General features: G+C 47.8%; 1 protein-coding gene and 1 long non-coding RNA gene across 2 annotated transcripts in view; one reads left to right on the top strand and one right to left on the bottom strand.

The window, feature by feature from the left end:
• LOC137529011 (uncharacterized) overlaps positions 1-10,780 on the bottom strand; it is a 64,205-nt gene extending 53,425 nt beyond the window's left edge. The window contains exon 1 of the mRNA XM_068250875.1: positions 10,697-10,780. Coding sequence (XP_068106976.1) covers positions 10,697-10,758 — 62 coding nt within the window. The 5' untranslated portion in view covers positions 10,759-10,780. The remainder of the gene's footprint in view (positions 1-10,696) is intronic.
• LOC137528244 (uncharacterized) overlaps positions 1-22,598 on the top strand; it is a 152,370-nt gene that overhangs the window by 112,191 nt on the left and 17,581 nt on the right. The gene's annotated exons all lie outside the window — the stretch shown is intronic.

Raw genomic sequence — 22,598 nt, 5'->3', positions numbered from 1 at the left:
CTCCGGCTATCACCCACAGACTAACGGGCAGACCGAAAGGGTCAACCAGTCTTTAGAGCAGTTCCTTAGGTGTTACGTAGCTGATGCTCAGATGGATTGGGTCAAATTCTTGCCTTTTGCAGAATTTGTCCATAATAATTTGAAATGTAATTCCTCGGAATTCTCCCCTTTTCAGGTGGTAACGGGGAGATCACCGAAATTCTCTCCTCTGCCGGTGGTGTCTTCACCTTTCCCGGCCTTGGAGGACTGGCAAGGGACATTAAAGGAGATCTGGGGAAAGTCAAAGGGAACTTAAAAAAGGCTTTTGCTATCCAGAAAAGACAGGCAGATAAGAAACGTTCTATGGAATGGAATTTTGTTCCAGGAGATTTAGTGTGGGTTTCTACTCGACATTTGGCCTTAAAGCAACCTTCTGCTAAACTGGGTCCCAAATTTATAGGGCCATACCTTGTGTCCAAAAGGGTCAACAAGGTTACCTATGTTGTCTCGCTCCCACCCAGTTTCAGGGGTGGTAGAATGTTTCATGTGTCCCTCTTGAAACCTGCTGTGCATGTGGATTCCACCCCCCCCAAAGCCCCCCCACGTGGTGATTGATGGAGAACCAGATTACGAGATAGAGCAGATCTTGGATTCTCGGGTGGTGCGTAACTCCATACAGTACCTAGTCCACTGGAAAGGGTATAGTGCAGAGGAGAGGTCTTGGGTACCTGCTTGTCGCATGCATGCAGAAGGACTCAGGGAGCAGTTTCATAGATTGCATCCTGACAGGCCAGGTGGATCGTGTCCGGAGTCCACGCCTAGAGGGGTGGGGACTGTAACATCTGCAACTATGGCGGCTGCGGACTTGGAGGGTATACCCGCGGCCGCCTTTGTTCCCTGTTCTCAGGCCTCATCCGTTCCGTCAGCGTCTAGCACGCCGGGAACGGTACTGTCTCGTGCTCATAGGGTCGCTGTATCGCTCAGGCACGCGCGGAGACAGGAGCTATATGCTGGAAGAAGGCGCGTCAGCTGTCCTGCCGGTCGGCTGACGTCAGAGGTGACTCACGCCGCTCGGATTGGCTGATTGTTAAGGGGCACGGCTGTGAGCTCTCCTCGGCTTCTTAAGCCTTCACTGGTCATTGGCAACTTGTCTGCTGTTGCGAATACACTCGTGTTAGCGCTCAGACCTTAGACTAGTATCCGGTGTGCTTTGATCTGAGAGGAAACAAGGGATTTCACACAAGACTAGGACTATTGTATATTGTATTACTGATTACCTGTGTATGATTCTGGCTATACTCTGACCTTGCTATTGCTCATCGATTCTGTACTTCTGCCTATCTGACCTTAGTTGCTGAACCTCTGCCTGATTATTCACTATTCTTCTGCCTTACGTTTCTGTACTGTATTTGCCTCTCAGTTGCCAACCTTGCCTGTCTGACACCTCTACTCACCAATGGGCCCTTGCCACTGGTGAGGTGCTCTTTTGATTAAATACCCACCAGCTCCTCTGGTGAGGTTTAGTTTAACCTCCCTGGTGGTTAATTTTTTTTTGCAAATGGGCAAAAATCCTTTTTTTTTAATTTTTTCTTTTTGGTATCATGTAAAGCTACCAGAATGGTAGCTACATGAAACCCCACTAGAGGGTGCATGTTTCCCTCTAGTGCGATCGTCGCCGGCATCAATAGCAAACAGGGGAACGCGTATATAACGCGTTCCCCTGTTTGGCTTCTCCTGTCGCCATGGCGAAGATCGGCATGACGTCATGGACGTCAGCCGACGTCCTGACGTCAGGCGCACTCAATCCAGCCCATAGCGCTGCCCGGAACTCATTGGTCCGGGCAGCGCAGGGCTCTGGCGGGGGCCTCCTCCGCCGCCGCGTGCGGACGATCGCCGCAGAGCGGCGGCGATCAAGCTGTGCGCGCGGCTGGCAAAGTGCTGGCTGCGCGCACAGCACTTTGAATGGTGAAAATCGCCCCACCAGGGGCTGAGATCTCCCCCTGCACGGCATAGCCCGAGCTCAGCTCGGGCTTACCGCCAGGGAGGTTAAGTTATACAGCTCCTCAGGGGTGCAGCTAAGGTTTTTGTGGCCCCAAGCGGACTGTAGCAAGAGGCCCTATCCTATCCTCGGCGAAAAATGGGTGTGGTTATCCCACATAAGTGGGCATGGCCATGACATGTGGGTGGGGCAGGAGGGCGGATTGGGGCGGGGCTGTTTGCGGGGAAAAAATGGATGTGGGGGGTGATTGAGGCGCACGTAGCGCGCCGAAAGATGGGCGCGGCCATGACATTGTATGGGCGAAGCTTAACCGTAGCACAGCAAATATAGCCAACTATGACCATTAAATAATAAATGCAGCAACAGTTACCCCAGACACCAGAAAATAAAAACGCAATTTGGGCCACATTTCAGCAGAAATCAAACGCAATTAGGGCACATTTTCAGCAGAAATCAAACGCAATTAGGGCACATTTTCAGCCGAAATCAAACGCAATTAGGGCACATTTTCAGCAGAAATCAAACGCAATTAGGGCACAGTTCAGCAGAAATCAAACGCAATTAGGGCCACATTTTCAGCAGATATCAAACGCAATTAGGGCACAGTTCAGCAGAAATCAATCGCAATTAGGGCACAGTTCAGCAGAAATCAAACGCAATTAGGGCACAGTTCAGCAGATATCAAACGCAATTAGGGCACAGTTCAGCAGAAATCAATCGCAATTAGGGCCACATTTTCAGCAGATATCAAATGCAATTAGGGCACAGTTCAGCAGAAATCAATCGCAATTAGGGCCACATTTTCAGCAGATATCAAACGCAATTAGGGCACAGTTCAGCAGAAATCAATCGCAATTAGGGCCACATTTTCAGCAGATATCAAACGCAATTAGGGCCACATTTTCAGCAGATATCAAACGCAATTAGGGCACAGTTCAGCAGAAATCAATCGCAATTAGGGCCACATTTTCAGCAGATATCAAACGCAATTAGGGCACAGTTCAGCAGAAATCAATCGCAATTAGGGCTGCAAAAAGAAAATAATTTACTCACCTGGCAGGCTGGCACTGGCAGAAGTCTTCTCTCCCCGTCTCCTCTCCCGGCCGGCTCCTCAGGCGCGCAGTTCCCACGGAGCTCCCTCCCTGGCTTCCTCCTCCAATCTCCCGCACTGATTCATGCAGGGCTACGGGAAGATGGCCACCCGAAGCCCTGTACTGGAGACATAGTCTCCAGAGCAGGGCTTCGGCGGCGGCCATCTTCCCGTAGCCCTGCTCTGCTCTGCCAGTGCCAGCCCCGCGGGGCTGCGGGGAAAAAGTGACATCACGCCGACGTCACGGAGCCGCCGAGGTCCCTAAGATCTTGAGGCCCCAAGCGACCGCTTGGTTCGCTTTATGCCTCGCGGCGCCCCTGCAGCTCCTGTGACTGATAGTACCTTACCAGCTCCTCTGGTAAGGTTTAGCCAAACTTTGTTGTCACTCCTGTTATTAGTACTTTACCAGCTCCTCTGGTAAAGACCTATTATTTATACTACTATTGTTGCAGCTAGTACCCACCAGCTCCCCTGGTGAGGGCTAGCACTGTTGTTGCAGCTAGTACCCACCAGCTCCCCTGGTGAGGTCTAGCACTGTTGTTTCAGATAGTACTCACCAGCTTCTCTGGTGAGATCTATCCATTTAATCTACTGTTGCACCAAACACTTTACACCTCTGTTTCTCAGCCGTCTATACTTGCATTGTTGACCATACTGCAGATCACCACATAATCAGGTATAGAGTCTGTATTATTGGTGATTCTGCAGATCACACAATAATCAGACATCTGTGTGCTACACCAATCGGTACATCTACCTACCTACGTGAGCGCACGCATTGTTAATACTACCAGTCATTGCACCTGTTCACGGTACCTGTGTGTGTGTGTGTGTGTGTGTGTGTGTGTGTGTGTGTGTGTGACAGGCAGTTGCAAATTTGTAATACAAATCACTGCAGTGCATACCTGTAACCTGTTCAGTGCACCTACGTGACCGCAAGCAGTGTAATATACCACCAGTCACTGCACCTGTTCATGGTACCTGTGTGTGACAGCTGCACATTTGTAATACCAATCCCTGCATACCTGTTGACTGCACCTGTGTGACCGCACGCTGTTTGGGATACCGTGCATACCTGTTAACTTCACCTGTGTGACAGCTGCACATTGTATTGTAATACCAGTCACTGCATACCTTTCACTGCACCTGTGTGACTGCACATTGTATTAGTCAAGTCAGTGCTAGAGATGGCCCGAACGGTTCGCCGATGATTGGTTCCCAGCGAACTTCCAGTGGTTCGCGATTGCGGAGAACCGCGAACTTTCCTGGAAGTTCGGTTCGCCCCCGTAATGCACCATTAGGATCAACTTTGACCCTCTACATCACAGTCAGCAGGCACATTGTAGCCAATGAGGCTACACTCCCTCCTGGAGCCCCACCCCCCCTTATAAAAGGCAGGCACCGCCGGCCATTATACTCACTTGTGTGCCTGCAGTAAATGGAGAAGGGACAGCTGCTGCAGACTTTCTCATCGGGAAAGATTAGTTAGGCTCTTGTAGTCTTGTTAGCTTGCTCCTTGCTTATTCTTATAGCTAAAATAGTACCCCACAACAGCTCTTTTGAGAGCTAATCTTGTTCTTGTGATCTATTTCTTTTTTCTGTGTGTCCCACTGACACTTGTGTTGCATAGACAGCCTTGATAATCCATACTGTGTGTGTGCCACTGCCAGGCCCAGCACATTCAGTGACTACCTGTGTGTGTGACAGGTGCACATTGTAATACCCATTACTGCATATACCTACCTACCTGTTGTTCACAGGTCACCCACCTCCCTACGTGAGTTGAGCGCACGCAGTGTCACTGTGCCTGTCCGCTACCGGTCTGTGTGTGTCAGGTGCACATTGTAATACCCAGTACTGCATATACTGCATATACCTAGAGCCAGAGGAAGGCCACCCGGCAGATCTGTGCGAGGTCGTGTTGATGTGATATCGTGCGGCCCTCAACTAAAGTACAGTGCTCAGAAGAAGGTACGTCCCATCAACTCCAAGATTGTCAGGATGTGGTTGACTATTTAACACAGAACACCTCAATTTCCGCAGCCACCAGCGCTACTACAAGCACCACATCCATTGCATTTGCGACTTCACAGGAGTTAATTGGTGGGGAATTTACTGATTCACAGCCATTATTTTTACAACCAGATGAAGGCGCTAAGGAAGTTACACCACCTCATATGTCTGAGTTAGGTGGCGACACTATGGACGTAACGTGTGAAGATGATGAAGTACCTGCTGTTGGTGCAGTTTTTGAGGTGTCTGTGGCAAGCAAAGCTGGGCAGGATGATTATGATGATGACGATGATATGGATCCTACGTATGTTCCCAATAGAGGAGATGAACAGGGGGACAGTTCAGAGGGGGAGTCAGAAAGGAGTAGGAGGAGACGAGTTGCTGAAAGAAGCAGGGGGAGATCGTCGTCAGAAACAGCTGGTGGCAGTGTCCGGCGCCATGTATCGCCACCTATGGACAGCCAGCCAACATGCCCTTCAACGTCAGCTGCTGATGCCACCATAGTGCCATCACCCCAGGGGGGCTCAGCGGTTTGGACATTTTTTAATGTGTCTGCCTCAGATCGGAGCAATGCCATCTGTTGTCTCTGCCTCCAAGAATTGAGCCGTGGAAAGGCCAACACTCACGTAGGGACAAGTGCCTTACGAAGGCACATGGAGAAAAGGCACAAACTGCAATGGGAAGAGCACCTGAGCAAAAGCAGCACACAAAAGAAAAGGCCACCCTCCTTCTCCTCTTCCTCCTTCAGGTACAGCATCTTCAGCCGCTTTCTCCCTTCACACCTTCACAGCCACCCTCCTCCACTCTGCCTCTGCCCTTGAACGGTTCCTGTCTCGTGCTCATAGGGTCGCTGTATCGCGCAGGTGCGCGTGGAGACAGGACCTTTATGCTGGAAGAAGGCGCGTCAGCTGTCCTGCCGGTCGGCTGACGTCAGAGGTGACTCACGCCGCTCGGATCAGCTGATTGTTAAGGGGCGCGGCTGTGAGCTCTCCTCGGCTTCTTAAGCCTTCACTGGTCATTGGCAACTTGTCTGCTGTTGCGAATACACTCGTGTTAGCGCTCAGACCTTAGACTAGTATCCGGTGTGCTTTGATCTGGGAGGAAACAAGGGATTTCACACAAGACTAGGACTATTGTATATTGTATTACTGATTACCTGTGTATGATTCTGGCTATACTCTGACCTTGCTATTGCTCATCGATTCTGTACTTCTGCCTATCTGACCTTAGTTGCTGAACCTCTGCCTGATTACTCACTATTCTTCTGCCTCACGTTTCTGTACTGTATTTGCCTCTCAGTTGCCAAACCTTGCCTGTCTGACACCTCTACTCACCAATGGGCCCTTGCCACTGGTGAGGTGCTCTTTTGATTAAATACCCACCAGCTCCTCTGGTGAGGTTTAGTTTAAGTTATACAGCTCCTGTGACTGATAGTACCTTACCAGCTCCTCTGGTAAGGTTTAGCCAAACTTTGTTGTCACTCCTGTTATTAGTACTTTACCAGCTCCTCTGGTAAAGACCTATTATTTATACTACTGTTGTTGCAGCTAGTACCCACCAGCTCCCCTGGTGAGGGCTAGCACTGTTGTTGCAGCTAGTACCCACCAGCTCCCCTGGTGAGGGCTAGCACTGTTATTGTAGCTAGTACCCACCAGCTCCCCTGGTGAGGTCTAGCACTGTTGTTTCAGATAGTACTCACCAGCTTCTCTGGTGAGATCTATCCATTTAATCTACTGTTGCACCAAACACTTTACACCTCTGTTTCTCAGCCGTCTATACTTGCATTGTTAGCGATACTGCAGATCACCTCATAATCAGGTATAGAGTCTGTATTATTGGTGATTCTGCAGATCACACAATAATCAGACGTCTGTGTGCTACACCAATCGTTACATCTACCTACCTACGTGAGCGCACGCATTGTTAATACTACCAGTCATTGCACCTGTTCACGGTACCTGTGTGTGTGTGTGTGTGTGTGTGTGTGTGTGTGTGTGACAGGCAGTTGCAAATTTGTAATACAAATCACTGCAGTGCATACCTGTAACCTGTTCAGTGCACCTACATGACCGCAAGCAGTGTAATATACCACCAGTCACTGCACCTGTTCACGGTACCTGTGTGTGACAGCTGCACATTTGTAATACCAATCCCTGCATACCTGTTGACTGCACCTGTGTGACCGCACGCTGTTTGGGATACCGTGCATACCTGTTAACTTCACCTGTGTGACAGCTGCACATTGTATTGTAATACCAGTCACTGCATACCTTTCACTGCACCTGTGCGACTGCACATTGTATTAGTCAAGTCAGTGCTAGAGATGGCCCGAACGGTTCGCCGATGATTGGTTCCCAGCGAACTTCCGGTGGTTCGCGATTGCGGAGAACCGCGAACTTTCCTGGAAGTTCGATTCGCCCCCATAATGCACCATTAGGATCAACTTTGACCCTCTACATCACAGTCAGCAGGCACATTGTAGCCAATGAGGCTACACTCCCTCCTGGAGCCCCACCCCCCTTATAAAAGGCAGGCACCGCCGGCCATTATACTCACTCGTGTGCCTGCAGTAAATGGAGAAGGAACAGCTGCTGTAGACTTTCTCATCGGGAAAGATTAGTTAGGCTCTTGTAGGCTTGTTAGCTTGCTCCTTGCTGATTCTTATTGCTAAAATAGTACCCCACAACAGCTCTTTTGAGAGCTAATCTTGTTCTTGTGATCTATTTTTTTTTCTGTGTGTCCCACTGACACTTGTGTTGCATAGACAGCCTTGATAATCCATACTGTGTGTGTGCCACTGCCAGGCCCAGCACATTCAGTGACTACCTGTGTGTGTGACAGGTGCACATTGTAATACCTATTACTGCATATACCTACCTACCTGTTGTTCACAGTGCACCCACCTACCTACGTGAGTTGAGCGCACACAGTGTCACTGTGCCTGTCCGCTACCGGTCTGTGTGTGTCAGGTGCACATTGTGTCACAGGAGCCCTAGTGGTTGACCGCACTTAGCCTTCTAAACGGTGCCAGCGCACAGATCGTGCGAACTCTGGTCGCAGTCAATGCGCAGGAACCGTTAAGAATTAGCCGCAGACAACTCAGAAGGGAGCCTGTGAGACACGGGTAATTACAACGTCACCTACTGGTTCAGAGTAAACTGCCACCACTGCGGTTACCATGGGACCGTGGAGCCCACTAACTGACTGACTAGTCCTGCGAATAAAACGGTTAAACACACGGTATTCTGTCTAGCCAACAACAAACAAACAGTAGCGTATCTTCAGAGACCCGGGATCAGTTCTGTGTGTGTGCTGATAAGCAGGGTAGCGGACAGTGAATGACTTGGAGAAAGTCGTTTATTCACGCAATATAAATAATTAATATATACAGACAATTATTAAAATCACAATTATTAAGACAGTAATAGCCAGTATAAAAAATAAAAGAAGGGAGAAAAATACTTAGTTCCTGGAAAGATGTCCTTTTTGTGGGAAAACAGAGTTCTGGGTTTCAATTTGAGTTCAGAGTTCAGACCAGGTGGATGCCAGCATATCCTCAAGCTGGCATCTGATGAGTTCAAGATGTTTCAGTGTGGAGGACACTGAGTTTGGGTCCTCTGCCATTCTTATGCCCCTGCTTCAGTAGGAGGGAGTGAGGGCGGGGAGCCATACACCCCCTTAGAAGATGAGATGAGCCCTCCCCTTATCCTGGGGGCTAGAAATCATATCTACCCATATATGGGCTCTATCTCACCGAACCGTACAGGTCAGGGCAGATTTATTAACATTTTCAGGTCTGTCTCGATTTACCCAGCGCCCTGATACCAGACATGAGGGGTGGGACCCCTGTGGTATCATCAGGGCATTTTCAAACTGCCTAACTGGCAGTCCTTACCTCAGAATGTTCTGAAACTTCCTCAGAACCAGCACCGGGGCTCATGCTACACTTCCCCCACGTTTGGCGAAGCTGCCATCTCAGGAACCCCAGAAATATGACAGATCTGGGAAGTTATGGATTATGCTATGAGACTCAGGTTTATTCAGGATGTGTTCTAGCTGCTAACTTCCCTTTGATCTTTACCAGTGAGCAAGGTGTCAAGACCTCCTGGAGATTTGTAGCCTGCCTGGCTGCACCTAGGCATCCTGATCACCCCTTGGTTAATTAACATCTACATGAGATCAGCTAGGTGTCACCTTATACCTGATGGATGGGCCATCCGCACAGCTTGAAGCCAGGGGCTCTCTGAGCCCAGGCTCATTAGCATATCAAAAGAGCCATCCAGCCTTTAGGATGGTGCTCTCTCTGCTAAGAAAAGGACTTCAGCTCCCCCTACACACTCAACCCAGATTGTATCGATTTGAAGCGCAATCGATGCAGGGAATCGAGTGCGATCGCTTTTTCTTCACGGGCGGTTACAGGACGCGCCTGCGGCCCCGCAACCGTCCGTGACAGCCCTCCCTGGGGAGAAGGCAGATAGACATTCATCAGCAAGATGTGTGTCGTTGCCGCTAACCTGCGAGATCTGATCTAGTTCCCCGTTGGCGTTCTGGGGTCGGCTGCCCGCTGCGTGTCGGCCAACCTGGCTGACGGGTCTCGGGTTGCCAGTGCGGCGGGAAAACCTATTGGAGCCTGTGGCTCGGTTCCCCTGGACCGGGCGCGGTCTGCTACCCTCAGGGTTGACCCGACATGGACCATTCTGGACAGGGCGTTTGCGCCACTGCAGTCGGACGTGGTGTCTGCCGGGACTGCTGACAACGGGCAGTGGGTTGGTTAGGTCAACAGCCAGCCCACGCAGGGTTCCCCTGCTAAGTGGCTGTGGACCTAAGGGAACCCCGCGGGGATCCCTGGACCTTCCCAGCTCCTGACAGACGACACATGCTCTGCAGTAGTTTGCTACATCCCTGTTCATCCGGGGCCAATAAAACAGTTTCCGAATACCGGCAAGTGTCTTGCGGACCCCTGAGTGCCCTGTCAGAGGATTACCATGTGCGGATTTCAGCACATGTCCCCTGAACGCACTCGGGACCACAAGCCATTTGGTATTCGCGTGGGATCTACCTGTAGGGGGCTGTACAGACTCACTGTACAGTCTCCCACCTTCCCAGTACACCTTGAAAGCGGCCCCGTCTGCGAGGGGCTCAGCGGCTTGCTGCCTGAGCACCTCCAGGCTTGGGTCACGTTGTAGTGCGGCTGAGAATACGGCGCTGTCAGTTTCAGCCAACTGGCTCATGTCACACGAGGCCAGCGGCTGAAAGGTCTCATCCCTGCGGTCAGAGGAGGGGGAGGAGGCCGGAACCCCCTCCACCTGTTCTGAGCTCGGGTTCTGAGCAGTGCAGCTGCGCGGTACTGCTAGCACAGGTACACTGTCAGAATGGCACAGACGGACATTACTCAAATCATCATTGCATGCAGTAATGACATTGACAGGTATAGACATTTTTTCATTACAGACAGGTTGTACAGTAAACTCAGGTACAGTTACAGCATCATCACAACAGACAGTCTGTACATCAAACTCAGGTGCCTTTGAAGCAGGCACTATTGAACCTGGTACCCTTGAACTGGGCACATTCAACCCACCTCCCCCTGGTGCTCCCCCAAGTGTATAAAGTACCTGGTGGTGGGTGGAGAGTCCGTCTCCTTCCGTGAGCGACAAGGCGGTCGTGGCAGGTTCATAGTAGGACACAAGCTTGCCCAAATCAGTCCCCAGCAACACAGGGACTGGGAGATCCTTCATAACCCCAACAACCCTTTCTTGGATTCCTCCCACTCCCCAATCCAGCTTCACTGTCGCTTGGGCTATGTGAAAAAGGGTGCCCTCTACTCCAGTAAGGGCAAGGGATAGGCTGGAGCTGATGCTCTCCTTTGGCACAAGATGTGAGTGAACTAACGTGATGTCAGCTCCGGTGTCTCGAAATCCGGTGACAAGTTTGCCGTTCACTCTAACAAGTTGCTGCTGGTCGGTTCGGTCGCGGATTTCCTTTCCACGTGCAAACAGGACAAAATCTGATGATCCAGGCTGTGGTTCGCTGGCGGGTTGCCTCTGCTGTGGGTGAGGTGCAGGTGATGCAGATGATCCAGGTGCTGGTGGTGTCTGTCTCCGCTCCGGACAGTCGAATTTCATGTGTCCGGGCTGGCGGCAGTAGTGACAGGTGACCTCTCCAGGCGCTGCAGGCCTGGGTGCAGCAGCTGGGCTGGGTGGCCTCTGTGGCGGACGGCTCACAGGGGCAGGAGAGTCTGCCAAGGTATTGGACTGACCTCCCCTCCAGCTGGATGATGCGGTTCGGCGTGCATCAGACACCCGGGTAGTTGCAAAGGTCTCCGCGAGGTCTGCAGCGACAGTTGCTGATGCAGGCTTGCGCTCCAACACAAACTGCCGTACATCAGCAGGGCAAATGTTCAGAAATTGTTCGAGGACTATCAAGTCCTCCAGGACGCCATAAGACCCTTTGGTGAGGCCTAGAGTCCACTGCCGTAGTGTGGTGAGCAAGCTGCTGGCCACATCTCGGTACGAATCAGAAGACTTTTTCTGCCAGGCCCTGAACTTTTTCCGATAGGCTTCTGGCGTCAGCTGGTACTTAGTAATGATAGCGTCTTTTATAGCGGCATAATCATTATCCTTCTCCGCAGGCAATTCTGCGAAGGCATCAAGCGCTTTGTAGCGCAGCAAAGGTGTCAGATGTCTGGCCCACTGGTCTTGGGACAGACGATACTGACGGCATGCTTTTTCAAAAGACCGCAAAAACAAGTCAATGTCTATGTCTTTTTCAATATTAGCAAATTTAAATTTTGCACTTACGGGTGGTGCAGCTCCTTCAGCAGGGAGGCTGGGCGGTGAACTCAGGCTGGCCTGTTGCACTTTTGCCATGTTTAGCTCATGCTGTCGTTGGCGCTCCCATTCTCGCTCAGCGGCATCCCTCTCCGCGTGGCGTTCAGCAGCAGCAGCTTGCCGCTCCCGTTCCTCCCGCATTTGGCGCTCTGTCCGCGCTTCTGCAGATTGGCGCTCCTCACGCATGTACTGCAGGTACTTGTCCAGGTCAGTGTCCATCAGCTTTTGTAATGCCTGCTGCATTAGCGGATCAGTACAAACGGACAGTCCAGTACTGGCCGGTTCCAGGCGAGTACTTTCAGAAACTCTGGGATTGGGGTCCATACTGACAGTCTCTGGCGTAACTGTTGCAACAGGGCCCGCAGGATGCTCAACCTCTGTACGCCTAGGATCTTCAGCCTCTGGTTCCCCTTGCCTTGAGTCAGATGGGGCAGCGTCTACCTCAGCAGACACATCCAGCTCCCGCGGTTGCTGGGTATCCCATTGAAACAAGTCATTTACCATGTCCTGTTTGTTCCTGCGGAGGGTGTCAATGCCCCGCAGCTGACAAAGATTTTCCAGGTCGGATACGGCCATGAGCTTGTAGTTCCCGGACATTTCCATGCCAAATAAAATAAAACTTTTGGGGAGGGGTACTGGCTACACAGTCTCTCTGTATATATAAAAAATAGGAGAGGATGTGAGGAGGATGTGAGGAGGTTTCATCCGTGGCTTCCGGGTCTACAGAGCCCTCCCCCAAACGCTGAGTGCTACACACTGCCATGCTGGATGCATGTCATGCTGAACACCGCTGAATGCTGGCCCTGGAGTTACCTTATGTACAGCCACTAGAAGCTAAGTATAGCTGAACATTAGTGTCTGTAGTAGCTAAGTATTCGAACATTATTGTCCACAGCTTGTAGCAGCTCTCATAGCTCTCATAGCTCTTTTAGATACATTACATCTATCCCTGGCTGCCTCTCTGCCTCTCTGCTGTCTTTTAGGAGTCTCTCTCTTGGTGATGTTCCCTAGTCCCAGGTCTGTCTTATGCCGCTTGTCTTGTAGTGTTTTGGACTGCTCACTGTTACGCTCTGAGACTTTCACATTTCTGACATTCCTCTGCCTCCGCCGCTGCAGTGTATCTCGGAGGGTTTGAGATAAGCAACTGTTTGCATTTCCTTGCACTCCCGCACTCCTTGACTCTCACATTTCGGCTTGTCAGTCACATAGCAGGGGGATATCACAGCAGTCTCTCTTTTCTGTGTAGTCTGTATACACACAGAAGCAGCCTTAGCTCTAGCAGTAGCCTTTAAAAAGCAATTCCTTTTGGGGCTGAAAGTGCTTCTGTAATACAATTAGCTATATAAACTCCAATGTAAAGTAGCAAGTAGCAACGAATAAGTATCACATTTCTTATTTTTTGTGGTATAATGCATCAGAAATCTGTGTGTAAAGATCAGGGTGTCTAATCAGTGTGCATAAGTAGCCTAGTAACTTAGGAGTCAGCTGGAGATCTGTGCAGTATAGTGCAGTAGACCTTATAACCCACCCAGCAATACTCTGCTGGAAATGTGCATTTATCTGCCCTGTGCTGACCGAGTTTGAATCTACTGTAATTAAGAATTTTGTGACACTCCTGTAGCCTAATTAACATGGGGTGGTATTTTTGCTGTATGAACTGAGGTGTATTACAACTATTACAACTATACAGTATACTATCGGACATGGTACAACCTAAATAACAAGCTGCAAATACATACATAAAATATATGCTCTAGTTCTGCTTGGACCTGCTAGAAGTTTGCCCTGCAGCCAAGTGTCAGACTTGAGTAGTGTAACAGACACCACAATCTGCAATCTACCTAACAACACATTGCTGTGTATTCATTCTGCTCTGTATGGTTCAGATCTGAAGCTCAATATTGCTGTATAAAATGCTACACATTTATATATAAAAAACATGGGTGCCTATGCTGCTTTGATGTGAATTATACTAGATAGGTTTTTGTTTTTTTTAGGACTCTTGCAGAAGTGAACTACCAGATATTGTAGAGGTAGATTTTGTTGGTCGTCCTGATCTGGCAGTTTGTGGAGTCAGCCGGAATGCTGGGTGGTGGGAATGGCCCATGCCACTAGACAGAGGAATAAACAGTGGTTGAGTAAAGGTTTATCAGACTTTGGATTTTCTGTGGAGAATATAAAGGAGGGAAATAAGAAAGAGAAACTTCTTACCCCAAAATCTAACACTAACAAGAAACAGGCAAAAGAACTTTCAGAAGGTGGGGCAGAGTGGACTGCAATGGCGGCCGGTCTGGCAACACCTGGGGAAATTAGTGGACATATTCGCCGCATTACAGAACTATATGAATCCCCAAAAGTGAAATCATTGATGTCTAAATCTCTCTCTACAGAGGAACCCAAACCTGTTGAAACTATGGCACAGGGGGGATCATTGTCAGAAGAGAACATCCGCTTAATCCAGAAAAATCTGGAGGGCTCCATGTCCAGAATGCTTTTGGATTTTTCTACAAAACTCCAAACCTCCCTCGATGAAACAATTAAGAACGCAATTAAAGAATCTATAGCGGCAGAGGTGAAACCTATTAAAGAGGCAGTTTCAGATTTAACAGCTCGATTAGAGGGAGTAGAGAGCGATGCTCAAAAACTGGGGAAATGGGCAGCTGAAGTGGATCAAGCCAGGGGGTCAGAGAAAGGACAATTGAGAGAAATTTGGGCCAAAATTGATGATTTGGAGAACAGGGGAAGACGTAACAATATAAAAATCAGGGGGATACCCTCTCAGGTACCCAGGGAGGAGCTTGAAAATTGGGCTCAAGGTATTTTCCAGCTGGTGTTGGGCGGTCCAGACCAGGCAAAAGTTGCTATAGAAAGGATTCACAGGGTGGGGAAAGTGAGAGACATGGGCCATGGAGCAAGCACCGATGTCCTTTGCAGAGTGCTAAATTACAAAAAGAAAGAAGAGATTATGTCTCTTAATAGAAGAAACGACACAATCAGATACAAAGATTGCTCCATTGACCTTTTTCAAGATCTGTCCCAGCGAACAATTCAGAGACGTAGATTGTTGAAGCCTCTGACTGAAAAGATTCGTGAAAAAGGGTGGAAGTACAGATGGGGCTTTCCCCTATCCCTGATAATATTTGTTGAAGGAAAGACATGGATTTTAAGAGATGGGGATCCTCTACAGCCACTGACTGAACGATTGGGCTTACCGAGTTTTCATATTGATGGGTGGTCTATTGAAACGCCACCCCAGCCCAGTCTGGTGGAGTTAAGTAGCTCTGGCTGGAAGACTAAGGGGGCAGAACAAGGAAAATAGAAACATAAAGAGGGAGGGTTTTGGAAGACCTAAGAAAGAAGTCATCTTAAAATTCATCCACGGTTATTTAAATTACTGTGGAAGAAGGATGTGTCTTAGAGACACTAGCTGGTTCTTTGGCCTGAGGACCGAAGTCCAGATTGTAGATTTTAAGAGTTTCAATAAAGCTAAGTGTAATGTTGTGTTTAGGCGTGTGTTTTTGGAGTTTGTCATGATCTCTCTGTTCTGTATATTTTTTTGTTTTTTTTCTTTTTTGGATTTTGTTACATTTTCTTTGGTCCTCTCTGATAAATTGGTATTTGTAGGGAACGGGGGTTTCCCTGAACTCCAGGCATCTTTCCATGTTCTCTGTTTTTTTTTTTTTTATTTATTAATTTAAATATATGACGGTTATTAGAGTTGAATCTATGAATGTTAAAGGGGCCAATTCAGGATGCAAGAGAGGGAGAATTCTGGAGGAATTTAAAAGGAATAAAATAGATGTAGGATTCATACAGGAGACCCATTTCAAGGAGGGACACATACCTCGTTTTGGGAATAAAAACTATACTCAGTGGTTTCTGGGATCTTGTTTGCAGAGAAGAGCTGCAGGGGTGGCTATAGTCCTAAATAAAAATGTCATGTTCAAACTCGAGAAACAGTTTGTTGATGAGGACGCCAGAATATTGATCCTAGTAGGAGAGCTTGATAATATCCCTACTACTCTGGCGAATGTATATGCCCCCAATAAAAAACAGTATGATTTCCTTCGTCAATTCTTTGCAACACTGGATACCTTGGCTAGGGGTAGAATAATTATCGGGGGCGACTTTAACCTGACCCTTGACCCAGAGATGGATAACTCTAAGAAAAATCTGAATATCCCCCGTAAGGAACTCGAGGATATATTTACTTTGATGAAATCTAGGAGGCTGTTAGATATATGGAGGGTTCTAAACATTGATTCGAAAGACTACACGTTTTTCTCACCTAGTCATGGGACATACTCTAGAATTGACTATTTCTGGCTTCAACAGGACGAATTAGAGCAAGTCATGGACATAAAAATCTTAAATTTTACTTATTCTGACCACGCCCCTGTGGTGCTGACACTTAAGTGGATTTCTAACAAAAGGAAAGACAGGATATGGCGATTAAATGCTGATATCTTAAAAGACGCCCAACTTAAGAAGGAGTTAAAAGCCAGCATAAAGGAATTTTATGACTGTAATAGAACCGATAACATATCTGAAGTTGTATTATGGGACACGCTTAAGTGTGTTTTGAGGGGGATCTTGATCAAGCATAGCAGTAGACTGTATAGGGAAAAAAAATGTACCCTAGATAGCTGTTTGTCAGCATTACAAGCAGCTCAGAATAGTCATAAGACAGAGCCATCTAGTTTAAATTACACGAAGTTAACAATTGCAAGAGACAACCTGAACAATATATTAAATAACAAGTGTAAGAAGCAACTTAAAAAAAATCACAGAGAACTTATGATAAATACTAATCGTTCAGGTAAACTAATGGCTAGTATACTGAAAAGAGACAAAGCAAAGAAATTTATTGACTCAATATATAGATATACTGGAGAGCTAGTCTCGGGGTCCAGGGAGATAGGGGAAGTATTTGCAAGCTTTTATCAAAAATTATATAACCTGGGTAGCCCAAAAGAGGATGGACATAAATTTCTGTCTGGAGTGGATATTCCATCATTAAATGCACAAGAATGCGAAGAGTTAAATTCCCTAATCACAGAGGAAGAATTTAAGAGGGTTGTGGTGGATCTGGAAGAGGGCAAAAGCCCCGGCCCGGACGGCTACATTGGCGAGTTCTACAAATTATGTATGAATGAACTTGCGGCCCCCTTCTGCGCCTTGATTAAGGCACAACAGGGGGAAACTTTATTTTCAGATCTTTCAAATAGAGCAACCATTACACTGATTCCGAAAGAAGGCAAAGATAAGAAGGACTGTTCAAACTATCGCCCAATTTCATTGATTAATGTCGATGTTAAAATTTACTCAAAAATCCTGGCAAACCGGCTGATCCCTTATCTACCTAAATTATTAGGTCCTCAGCAAAACGGTTTTAGGCCTGGCCGTCATATTAGTGATAATCTTTCGGTGGTGAATAATTTTATTTTTGCTTGCAGGGAAAGAAAAATGGCAGCGGTCCTCATAGCAATAGACGCAGAAAAAGCCTTTGATAGGCTATCAAGGGATTTTCTTTTTGCGGTCTTATCCCGATTCAATCTATGGGATAAATTTATTGATGGAATTAGGCAACTCTATACAAACCAGTCAGCCTGTATCAACATTAATGGGCAATTAACAAAAGATTTTAAGATATCAAATGGAGTCCGTCAGGGTTGCCCTCTGTCCCCTCTTTTATTTAATTTTGCCATGGAGGTACTAATACGAGCTATTCAGGATAATGGACAGATTAGAGGGCTGATTGTGGGAGGTGTAGAAATTAAACAGCAGGCCTATGCAGATGACTTGATTCTAACCTTGACGGACCCATATGCCTCCACAAGGGAAGCGCTAAAAATCCTGGCGGATTTCTCTCTCTGTTCTAATTACAAATTAAACGAGAAAAAGACGCAACTCTTAAACATAGGCTGTAGTAAGGAAATAGTTGGGAAGATAAGTTCTCTCGCCGACCTAAAATGGGAGAAAAATGAGATCACCTACTTGGGAACGAAGGTTTGTAGCAACCCAGAAGCATTATTTTCTGCTAATTTTAAAGATATAATCAAGTCTAGTTCGGATTCTCTAGAATCCTGGAATAAACCAATATTTAACAGTATAGGCAGGGTAGCAATTATTAAGACTTTCCTTCTCCCAAAGATTCTTTTTTTGATACAAAACATCCCAGTTGATATTCCCCAGGCATGGTTCCGGTCATTGCACAGGCTGTTCCAAAGGTTTATATGGCTCAACAAAACTCCCAGAATCGCCTATCATTATCTTACGAAAAGTAAAGAAGCGGGAGGTTTGGCAGCTCCTGATATGGCTCGGTATCACACTGCTAACCTTCTTAAGCGAATCCTGGAATGGGGATGCATAGGCGAGAGGAAGTGGTGGGTAGATATGGAGGCATCGTGGGTGAACTTCGGCTTGATCTTCTCTTGGAATAAGAGTAACCTTAGTAAACTGATGGGAAGTACATCTCACCCCTTCATTAAACCAATGTTGAAAATAATGCTAGAACTAATTAAACATAATGGAAAAAAGAGGCAAACACCACTCCAAACCTTAAGAGACAACCCAGACTTTATACCGGGGCAGTCTTTAGGATGGTTTACACTGAATGGACTTATCAAAGATATCAAGATAATAGATTTGTTAAATGAAAAGACCATACCTTCAACTGTGCTAGGGAAACTCCAAGTAAGTAACTACCTAAGGACAGCCCAAAAGAGAGTCCCCTTTGGAACAACTTTAAATAAGTTTGAATCGCTTGTTAACAATGGTACTATCCCCAAAAAGGGGTTAGGTACGCTTTATAACTTCCTAAGTCAGGAAGGAGACTCTGGAAGAAGCAGAGGGGTACATATGTGGGAAAGAGAATTGGGTAGTAGGATGAATGACATAGACTGGAATAGAGTATATAAAGACATTTGGTTACCAGCCAGCACTAATGTCCAGTTAACCCAATATAAGTTGGTCTCCAGGTGGTATTGTATCCCCAGAAAAATGGATGAACAAAGAAGCTGGGAAAAGAGTGGTTGCTGGAGGTGTGGAGCCCCAAGCCGATCTTATAAACATTGGTTTTGGGAGTGTTATAAACTTTGTGGTTTTTGGAAGGAGATAGAAGCCTTTATTAAGAAATATTACAGCCCAGACTTTGTGAATGACGAGATTTTTGCCTTATTTGGCCAGACTAGATTGAATATAGAGAACGATCTAAAAAATATTTTATATAGTTGCTCATTGGTTGCCAGGAAAATGATAATAGATAGGTGGAAAGATGATATACTTCCATGTTTTGCAGAATGGCGCTGCAAGATGTTATCCTTCTTGAATGTAGAATCGGGGAAGGACGTAGAACCGGAGAGAGATGAGTTACGGGCGATAAAGCAATTGCGGGACAATTTAGAAACTTATGTCTAGAGGGATTACGACTCTTTATATTGCTGTGTTGTTAGTAAGGAGGTCATTAAAGAAGCAAATACCTTACTCCCTGTTGTGTTATTGTTTGTTTTTTCCTCTCTTAAGTGTTACTTGCTGAGCGCGAAATGTAAAATTGGGTGCGGCACAGCTGTTTAGTAGTTATAGTAACAGTTACCACTATCGGGTTTTTAATATCCAACGCTGTGGCTGCACGTTTTTGGGGGAAAGATTGAAGTTGCGATTTGCTTTTTCTCTCGGCGATTCCAATTTTTTTTTTCTTCCCCAAATTCATATATATATATATGTGTATGTATGCGGGGAGGGCGGGGTCAGGGTCTGTCGGGTTGTTGGCAGGGGTCTGAACATTCAACGTGGAATGTGTGATGGTGGTGAGGGGGGGTGGAGCCCAGCTGTGGTGGGCTCTGTCAGACCATTTAGCTGTGTGTGCATTACCCTGGGCGGGGGGTGGTCATGTATATCTCGATGGTGTTGGGGGGGTGCTGTAGGGGGGTCGGGGGGGTGGGTTGATCTTGCCCGGGGCTTCTGGCGGTCCCCCGCGGGCGTCTTGTGTTGGCGCGGCCGCTCGCGGGTGCTCCGGCCCTGGCTCCGGTTCGCTTCTGGAGTTTCTGACTTTGGGGTCGGGGGGCCGCTGCGCCTGCGTTGCCGTGTCCTCGGTCCCGGTGGTGTCGTCGGGGGCGCGCGGCGCGGGCCCAGTATGGTCTGTGTTTGCGCGGTGCGCTCCTGGTGGCGTTGGCGGGGGCGGGGGCTCTGGCGTGCGGGCGCGGTGGTTTTCTGGCTTTGGGGTCGGGGGTTCCGGGGGTGGGCTGGGGGCGGGGCCGGGGCGTCGGTGGGTGGCCGCGCCGGCGCGGGGTGTCTGCGGGGCGGTGTTGGGGGCCCCGGGTGGGTTCGGCTCGTTTTCCCCCGGCCCCCCTGCGGTATCCCTTTAATTACAAAGGAGAAGAGAAGGGAAAAAGAAGAGGGAAAGGAGGTACTCACAGTGCAGCATTGATATTTTAGAGCTGTTGGGTAGCGGCTGCAGTGTGGGGTTCCCCTGCACACTGCAGATCCGGTTTCCGATTCTGATTCCGATTTATGGTTCCGATTTTCCCTGCAAATATTGTGAGATACTATAAGTGGTGTAATGCATCAATCTTTCAGGGATTCACACTCAGCGGCTGGATTTGCACCCATTCCTAGTAGCTTTTCCTCTCATATACCTATAAGACCGGTGAGGACATTTCTTTTTTTTTTTTTTTTTTTTTTATTTATTTATTTATTTATTTTTATTTTATTCTATTCTACTATAATATTTTTCCTCGTGTGATTTTTCTTCTTTTTGTTGTTGTTGTTGTTGCTGTTGTGTTATGTCTATATAAGTGGATTCAGACTATGATGTGAAGATGCGCCCAGGGACACAGGAGCACGGCTGTGAAGTCATGTTGATGGAAGTCCGGGCATGATAATACGCTGAGTCTGAGAAAAAAAAAAAAAAAAAATATATTGCCTTCCAGCTACACCAACGAATTAGTTCGTTTCTCGATAGCGCTAGCGCTATCGCAGATACTTTCAGCACAACACAGGTCCCAACCGCTGCCTAACACTGTCACAGGAGCCCTAGTGGCTGACCGCACTTAGCCTTCTAAACGGTGCCAGCGCACAGATCGTGCGAACTCTGGTCGCAGTCAATGCGCAGGAACCGTTAAGAATTAGCCGCAGACAACTCAGAAGGGAGCCTGTGAGACACGGGTAATTACAACGTCACCTACTGGTTCAGAGTAAACTGCCACCACCGCGGTTACCATGGGACCGTGGAGCCCACTAACTGACTGACTAGTCCTGCGAATAAAACGGTTAAACACACGGTATTCTGTCTAGCCAACAACAAACAAACAGTAGCGTATCTTCAGAGACCCGGGATCAGTTCTGTGTGTGTGCTGATAAGCAGGGTAGCGGACAGTGAATGACTTGGAGAAAGTCGTTTATTCACGCAATATAAATAATTAATATATACAGACAATTATTAAAATCACAATTATTAAGACAGTAATAGCCAGTATAAAAAATAAAAGAAGGGAGAAAAATACTTAGTTCCTGGAAAGATGTCCTTTTTGTGGGAAAACAGAGTTCTGGGTTTCAATTTGAGTTCAGAGTTCAGACCAGGTGGATGCCAGCATATCCTCAAGCTGGCATCTGATGAGTTCAAGATGTTTCAGTGTGGAGGACACTGAGTTTGGGTCCTCTGCCATTCTTATGCCCCTGCTTCAGTAGGAGGGAGTGAGGGCGGGGAGCCATACACCCTCTTAGAAGATGAGATGAGCCCTCCCCTTATCCTGGGGGCTAGAAATCATATCTACCCATATATGGCCTCTATCTCACCGAACCGTACAGGTCAGGGCAGATTTATTAACATTTTCAGGTCTGTCTCGATTTACCCAGCGCCCTGATACCAGACATGAGGGGTGGGACCCCTGTGGTATCATCAGGGCATTTTCAAACTGCCTAACTGGCAGTCCTTACCTCAGAATGTTCTGAAACTTCCTCAGAACTAGCACCGGGGCTCATGCTACACTTCCCCCACGTTTGGCGAAGCTGCCATCTCAGGAACCCCAGAAATATGACAGATCTGGGAAGTTATGGATTATGCTATGAGACTCAGGTTTATTCAGGATGTGTTCTAGCTGCTAACTTCCCTTTGATCTTTACCAGTGAGCAAGGTGTCAAGACCTCCCGGAGATTTGTAGCCTGCCTGGCTGCACCTAGGCATCCTGATCACCCCTTGGTTAATTAACATCTACATGAGATCAGCTAGGTGTCACCTTATACCTGATGGAGGGGCCATCCGCACAGCTTGAAGCCAGGGGCTCTCTGGGCCCAGGCTCATTAGCATATCAAAAGCCTTTAGGATGGTGCTCTCTCTGCTAAGAAAAGGACTTCAGCTCCCCCTACACACTCAACCCAGATTGTATCGATTTGAAGCGCAATCGATGCAGGGAATCGAGTGCGGTCGCTTTTTCTTCACGGGCGGTTACAGGACGCGCCTGTGGCCCCGCAACCGTCCGTGACACATTGTAATACCCAGTACTGCATATACTGCATATACCTAGAGCCAGAGGAAGGCCACCCGGCAGATCTGTGCGAGGTCGTGTTGATGTGATATCGTGCGGCCCTCAACCAAAGTACAGTGCTCAGAAGAAGGTACGTCCCATCAACTCCAAGATTGTCAGGATGTGGTTGACTATTTAACACAGAACACCTCAATTTCCGCAGC

Source organism: Hyperolius riggenbachi, chromosome 8 (assembly GCF_040937935.1).
Source record: "Hyperolius riggenbachi isolate aHypRig1 chromosome 8, aHypRig1.pri, whole genome shotgun sequence".
Lineage (NCBI taxonomy): Eukaryota > Metazoa > Chordata > Amphibia > Anura > Hyperoliidae > Hyperolius > Hyperolius riggenbachi.
Note: the sequence above shows the minus strand (reverse complement) of the source record. Positions and strands in the feature narration are given on the sequence as shown.